The 7,992-nt window shown below is 38.8% G+C and overlaps 1 protein-coding gene across 1 annotated transcript in view; it reads left to right on the top strand.

Moving 5' to 3' along the window:
- The window catches only part of IL20RB (interleukin 20 receptor subunit beta), a 34,348-nt gene extending 26,698 nt beyond the window's left edge, over nt 1-7,650 (top strand). The window contains exon 7 of the mRNA XM_007937540.1: nt 7,543-7,650. Coding sequence (XP_007935731.1) covers nt 7,543-7,650 — 108 coding nt within the window. The remainder of the gene's footprint in view (nt 1-7,542) is intronic.
- Nucleotides 7,651-7,992: the final 342 nt, after the last annotated feature.

Raw genomic sequence — 7,992 nt, forward strand, 5'->3', positions numbered from 1 at the left:
TCTTTCAGCTTGAGAAATACCAAGTGTGTTCTTCCTTTTTGGTTTTCTAGCTCCAGGTCTTTGTTCATTTCATGATAATAATTGACTTTATCTTTTTAAGCTGCTCTTTGAAATTTTCTGTTCAGCTTTGTTATTTTGTCATTTCTTCCATTTGCTTTAGCTACTTTCCATTCAAGGGCAAGTTTCAGAGTCTCTTCTGACATCCATTTTGGTCTTTTCTTCCTTCCTGTCTTTTTAATGAACTTTTGCTTTCCTCATGGATGATGTTCTTGATGTCATCTCACAGTTCCTCTGGTTTTCGGTCATTGCTGCTCAATGCATCAAATCTATTCTTTAAATGGTCCCTAAATTCAGGAGGGATATAATCAAGGTCAAATTTTGGGTCTCTTGGACTTGTTTTAATTGTCCTCAACTTCTGCTTGAACTTGCATATGAGCAGTGGATGGTTTCTTCCACAATCAGCTCCTGGTCTTATTTTGGCTGAAGATATTGAGCTTTTTCTTTGCCTCTTTCCACAGATGTAGTCAATCTGATTCCTGTGTATTCCATCTGGTGAAGTCCGCTTGTATAGCCACCATTTGTGTTGTTGAAAAAAATGTATTTGCAATGAATAAGTCATTGGTCTTGCAAAATTCTATCATGCAATCTCCAGAGTTATTTCTATTACCAAGGCCATATTTTCCAGCTACTAGTGATTCTTCTTTGTTTCCAACTTTTGCATTCCAATCACCAGTGATAACTAGCACATCTTGATTGCACGTTTAGTCAATTTCAGATTGCAGAATTTGGTAAAATCTTCAACTTCCTCATCTTTGTCTTTGGTGTTTGGTGTGTAAATTTACACAGTTGACACAACTTTGCTTGCTGAAAGTGAGGATGACTTGAATCACTTACTGATGAAGATTGAAGACTACAGTCTGCAGTATGGATTACACTTCAATATAAAGAAAACAAAAATCCTCACTACTGGACCAATAAGCAGCATCACGATAAATGGAGAAAAGATTGAAGTTGTCAAAAACTTCGTATAACTTGGTTCTACAATCAACACCAATCGAAGCAGCAGTCAAGACTTCAGACCATGTGTTGCATTGGGCAAATCTGCTGCCAAAGACCTCTTTGAAGTGCTGAAGAGCAAAGATATCTCCTTGAAGACTAAGATGCACCTAGCCCAAACCATGGTATTTCAGTCGCCTCATATGCAGGTGATAGCTGAACAATGAACAAGGAAGACCGAAGAGAGTTGATGCTTTTGAGTTGTGGTATTGGTGAAGAATACTGAAAGTACCATAGACTGCTAAAAGAACTAAAAAATTTGTCCTGGAAGAAGTGCAGCCGGAATGCTCCTTGGAAACAGGAATGGCCAGACATCGTCTCACCCACTTTGGTCATATTGTCAGAAAGGATCATTCTCTGGAGAAGGATGTCATGCTTGGTAAACTGGAGGGTCAATGAACAAGATGATGGCCCTCAACAAGATGGATGGACATAGTGTCTGCAATGATAGGCTCAGGTATAGCAAGGATCGTGAGTCTGGCACAGGACCGGGCAATGTTTTGTTCTGTTATATGTAGGGTCAGTATGAGTTGCAGACAACTCAATAGCACCTAACAACAAGCACAACCACTGAAGAATGGTCTGGTTATCTGCTTCCATTCAGAGTACAGCCAAGAAAATCCTATGGAGTAGTTCTACTCTGTAGCATACAGGGTCACCATGAGTCAAAATTAACTTGATGGCAATGAGTTTGTTTTTGGTTTGGTGGTTTTGTTCTTGACTCTGTTGTCCGTGATTTCTTTCCACTCACAGCCCATTTCGTCACTAACATCCTCTCTCATTTTTCCTTTCTTGGTCCCATTTGGTTGCAAACCCCACGACTGATTATTTGACACCCACCAGGTACTCCATAGGAGGAAGATGAGACAATGTACTTCCGAGAAGATTTACAGCCTTGGAAACCCAATGGGGGTCCTTATGAGTCAGAATAGACTTGATGGCATGGCTTGTGGTGCTTGAGCCTCAGCAGCATTATCCTCTCTGACTCAGGATCAGGGGCACTAAGCATCCTTCCAAAGTCCAGTGCCTTGTTAGTGAAGAACAGAGTTAAGGGTCAGAGTAAGAGCCATGTAAACTATCAATTCCTTATAGGATTTCAAGTACACAAGAAGAGTCTTCAAATGGTAATATTATTATGTTATTATGTGCCGTCGAGTCAGACCTGACTCATAGCCACCGCTCCTTGGGTTTCCAAGGCAGTATCACTACGGAAGTAGATTGCCCCATCTTCCTTCCGAGGAGTGGCTGGTGCGTTTGAACCGCCAGCCTTTTGGTTAGCAGTCAAGTGCCTTAGGCACTACGCTACCAGGGCTCCCTCAAATAGTAAAGACTCTTAGGAATCTTAATGCATTGGGGCCACACCCTACACTTTGCTTTCGGAGAAAACCAAGGAGCTTGGATGAGGCCAGAAACAAGGAGAGTCTATGACAGCCTTGTGGATCCTTTCATTAATTTCCACTCTGACTCCACTTTTATCCATGGTAATAGATACTGCTACCTTTGACTATCTTTTATTTCTCTGTTCTCCTTACTATTCTTTCCACATTGTTATAGTGTCTGTTCTTACATGCATTCTTTTCCATAAGGCTTTTAACTAGTATTCTGTTTTCACTCCCAGATTTTAAAACCAGACAGTTTTTCCTGAGTCTCTGTGGTCTTTCCAGTGCTGTATAAGAAGTACATCACGTGTGTCCAAAGCACCTTCTGGAGCTGTACATCCCTACTGCCTTCTTCCTTCTTCCTTGACTTAAGCACAGCTCAGCTGTACCTCAACATTTCCATTACTTATAAATAACCCTCCAAACTATAAAAAAGCTATTTCCAGCCATCCTTACAAAATCCAGACATCTTTCCAAATTAAACCATGAAAGATTACTTAATGGGAATCCTTGACAATTCTTCAAAAAACCCTGTTGTATTTGTAAATGTTTACTTTATATGTGTGGATTGAACATATCATATCTACATCTACAATTTTACATTTTGTCATGTTTTCACTCTGAAATACATTATTAAGAATTTCTTTCCATTCAAGTTCATATCACCAAGTAAGTAGCTATTGAAAGCAATATATATGTTGTTCAATGCCAAAAATGAAGAAATTGAAGATTTTCACCAATTCTGCAGTCTGAAATTGATCAAACATGTATAATCAAGATGCTTTGATAATTACTGGTGAGTAGAATGCAAAATTTGGAAACAAAGAAGGATCAGTAGATGAAAATACGGCCTTGGTGATAGCAATGATGCCAGAGATCACAAGATAGAATTTTGCAAGACCAAGGACTTATTCATTGCAAATGCCTTTTTTCAACAACATAAACAGTGACTATCCATGTGGACATTACCAGATGGAATATGCAGGCATCAAATTGACTACATCTCTGGAAAGAGATGGAAAGAAACTCAGTATCATCAGTCAGAACAAGGCTAGGGGCTGATCATGGAATAGACATTCAGTTGCTCACAAGTTCAAGTTGGAGCTAAAAAAAAAAAAAAAGAAAACAAGTCCATGAGATCCAAAGTACAACCTTGATTATATCCTACCTGAATTCAGAGATCATCTCAAGGTTAAGTTTGATGCATTAAACACTAAAGACTGAAGACTAGATGAGTTGTGGTATGACATTAAGGACATCATAATTGAAGAAAATAAAGGTCATTAAAAAGACAAGAAAGAAAGGAAAGACCAAAATGGATGACAGAAAATACTTTGAAACTTGTTCTTGAACATACAATAGCTAAGGGGAACAAAAGAAATGATGAAGTAAAAGAGTTGAACAGAAGATTTCAAAGGGCAGCTTAAGAAGACAAAGTATTGCAATGAAATGTGCAAAGACCTGGAGTTAGAAAACCCAAAGAAGAAAACATGCTGGGCATTTCTCAAGCTGAGAGAACTGAAGAAAAAAATTCAAGCCTCGAGTTGCAATACCGAGGGATTCTATGGGCAAAATAATGAATGATGCAACCTTAAAAGGACATGGAAGGAATACACAGAGTCACTGTACCAAAAAGAATTGGTTGATGTTTAACCACTTCAAGAGGTAGCATATGATCAAGAACTGATGCTTCTGACAGAAGAATTCTAAGCTGCAATGAAGGCATTTGTGAGAAACAACCTCCAGAAATTGGCAGAATATCAATTGAGATGTTTCAACAAACTGGTGCAACTCTGGAAACATTTACCCATACATGCTAAAAAATTTGGAAGACACATACCTGGTCAATTGACTGGACAAATTCTATATAGGTGTCCTTTCAAAGAAAGGTGATACAACAAAATGCAGAAATTACCAAGCAATATAATTAATATCACACACATGTAAAATTTTGTTGAAGATAATTCAAAAATAGTTGCAGCAGTACACTGACAAGGAACTGCCAGAAATTCAGGCTGGATTCAGAAGAGGACATGGAATGATGGATATCATTGCTGATGTCTGATGGATCTTAGCTGAAAGCAGAGACTACCAGAAAGATGTTTGGCTGTGTTTTATTGACTATGCAATGGCATTCAACTGTATGGATCATAACAAATTATGGCTAACATTTTGAAGAATGGGAATTCCAGAACACTTAATTGTGCTCATGCGAAGTCTGTATATAGACCAAGGGGCAATTGTTTGAACAGAAACAGTACTGTGTGGTTTAAAATTAGAAAAGGTGTGCAACAGGGTCGTATCCTTTCACCACACTTATTTAATATGTATCTGAGCAAATAATCTGAGAAGCTGGATTATATGAAGAATGTGACATCAGGTTTGGAGGCAGACTTATTAGCAATCTGTAATATACAGATGACACAACCTTGCTTGCTGAAAGCAAAGAAGACTTGAAGCACTTACTTGCTTTGATGATCAAAGACTATATCCTTGAGTATGGATTACACCTCAACAAAGAAAACAAAAATCCTCACAACTGGACCAGTAAGCAGCATCATGATAAATAGAAAAGATTGAAGTTGTCAAGGATTTCATTTTACTGGGATCCAAAGTCAATGTCCATGGAAGCAGCAGTCAAGAAATCAAATGATGTATTGCATTGAGCAAATCTACTGCTAAAGATCTCTCTTCAAATTGTTAATAAGCAAAAATATGACTTTGAGGACTAAAGTAGGCCTGACCCAAGCCATGGTATTTTCAATTGCTCTGATTCCTGGGAAAGCTGAACATTGAGTAAGGAAGACTGAAGAAGAATTGATGCATTTGAATTAGGGTGTTGGCTAAGAATATTGAATATACCATGGACTGTCAGAAGAAGAAACAAATCTGTCTTGGAAGATGGCAAGACTTCCTCTCATGTACTTTGGACAGCCCTGGAGAAAGACATTGCGCTTGGTAAAGTAGAGAGGGTCAATGAAAAAGAGGAAGACTTAACGAGATGGATTGACGCAGTGGCTGCAACAATGGGCTCAAACATAGCAATGTCCTGTTTTACATAGGGTTGCATTAGTCGGGATGGACTGGAGGGTAACTAACAACAACAACAACAGCATAAATATATATTGTTAGGTGCCCTCTAGTCTGTTCCAATTTGTAGCAACCCTATGTACAACACACACACACACACATACATATAAAGAAAATTATATTAACACTGCCCAGTGTATATTCACTGTTTTAAACTATAAATATAATTTGTCTTCCTTGATTTTCATCCAGAGTTGCTTCTTCCTTCCTGTGAATCACTTTATTCTTTCTCTTCTTCCTTCTTACCATATTCCGCTGTAATCATAAGGGTGAGCCCAAGTTAGTAATTCTTCAGTGAACCATCCCAACTATGATCTTGAGTGCTTTGCTGAAAGTGGGGTTTGTGAAGCACAGATGTCTTGGGGGGCCAGGCAGGTATCTCCCCCTCCCCCAATGAGTATATAGTGTAAAGAATGTAATTCAATAGGGAGGAGTGGTGGGGACTCTGGCAAACATATTCCCTCTAAACAAGGCAGTTGCATCCCAGCCCCAATAGTGATGCTGAATGGAATGTGAGCCAGTGTTGCCGGATATTCAAGTTTCAGAGGAGCAGCCAGAAATTCAGAACTTTTATGAGATAAGCACCTGAGTGTTTAATGGTAAAAGCTAATCCAAATATTTATAAAATTAGTTGAGGCATGCTTGAAAATTTGTTCTAATCTGTGGGACAATAGTTTAATTTTTTGCTTTCTGAATTTTTGAGATTATGCTGTTTGCTTCACTTTAATGTTCTAGAACTGCACTGTCCAGTATAGAAGCCACTAGCTATATGTGACTAGTAAGAACGTGAAATGTGGCTAGTCCAAACTGAGATGTGCTTCTAGGTGTAAAATACACAATAAATTTTGAAGATTCAGTGCCAAAAAAAATGTAAAAAATTTCATTAATATTTTTCTATTAAGTACACATTGAAATTGGATAATCTACTTCTGCAGAGATATTGCCTCAGAAACTGAAGGAGGGGACTCTATGAATTGGATGCACTCAATGGAAGTGAGAAGTTTGAGTGATCCATAATGTTTTCATTTCAGTGTGTACTTAATATAAAAATATTAAACAAAAATATATTATTAAAGTAAGTTCACCTTGCATTTAAACTTTTTTTTCTTAAATGTGGCTACTAGAACATTTTAAATTGCATATGGATTCATATTCTATTCCTATTGAATAATATCACTTTAGAATTTAGAAAGCAGTCAAGTATAACTCCATCAGATTTAGGTATCCAGTGACCTGAGAATCTGCCTGGACCAGCAGCAGTGAATTGGTGGTGGACTCCTTACTAATACTCCCACTCAGTGAGCCCTGCTGGTCCATGGTTATATTGTCTTTTCATGTTGGTATTTGCCTATGAATACAAAGTCTACCCCTGCAGCTGCTTCTTTACACACACAAGGATCAAGACAACTGGCTTGATGAAACTGATGTCTGCTGGAGGACTGAGGTGTAGGGAAACCATTGGCCAATTTGTGCCATTCTTTGGAATTATGACAGGAAAGGATATAGGAGACTATTATGGAAGACCTAGAACATCTTGGTGAAGACAAGAACACTAGCAATGGGTGTGAAAAGTTTATGTCTGCATATTTACAACATTATGACAATGTGTTGGGGCTGATGGGAGGAGAAGATATATGAGCAAGGAGGGAATTCTGACTTACGGAGCACTCTCTGTGGATGGGCACTGTGGTAGAGCAGCTCGCATGAGGGCATGATTTTCAGAGCTTTCCAGTGGAAGGAGTTTAGGTTTTTTTTTAACCATAATTATATTTTTGGCTTTTGTGGGGCAGGGTCCCAGAGAAGGTAATGCTGACCAAGCACGGTCCTAAAGGAACTGCTGAGTAATGAACTGGGGGGTAATCTCAGGAAATGTTGTAAGTCCATGATCTAGGGATTGGAATTATCTTTGAGCTTTTTAACTGCTTGAAAGTTAATCAAGTAATTGTGATTTTTTTTTTTTTTAACTACCGCTACTACTACTAGCATCTAATGAATATTCGTGAAAATTATTTTTCAGAAAATAACCAATTCACCCCAGAAGTTAATCAGCTGCAGAAGGGAAGAGGTGGTACCCTGTGCTATGTCTGTACTGTCTTCTGAGGACCTCCTCAGGACCTGGATCTAATGGGCTTGTGGAAGGCCCAGTTGAAGCTGAGAACCTGTTCTGTACAATACAGGAGCCCTGAAGAGAAAGGCTGTGTTTCTCTTTTCCTCGATGGACGAGAGTCAAGGGAAGCAAGAAGAGCCTGTTCTGTCCATGTCTAGACACAATTGTCCGAGACAGAGTGGTTTCGTGGACAGAGCGTTGATTGAGGGTCAGGAAATGTGACCACTAGACTTGGGTCTGCAATTCACTAGCTGAGTGACCCTGAGAAAAATGGCTTAATATTTCTGGTCCTCAGTTTTCTCATCTGCAAAATGGGATTAACTACCCATCAGTCTCATAGTTTTATATACATATACACAC

The sequence above is a fragment of the Orycteropus afer genome, unplaced genomic scaffold (genome assembly GCF_000298275.1).
Source record: "Orycteropus afer afer isolate SDZICR_OR568_19922 unplaced genomic scaffold, OryAfe1.0 scaffold00003, whole genome shotgun sequence".
NCBI lineage: Eukaryota > Metazoa > Chordata > Mammalia > Tubulidentata > Orycteropodidae > Orycteropus > Orycteropus afer.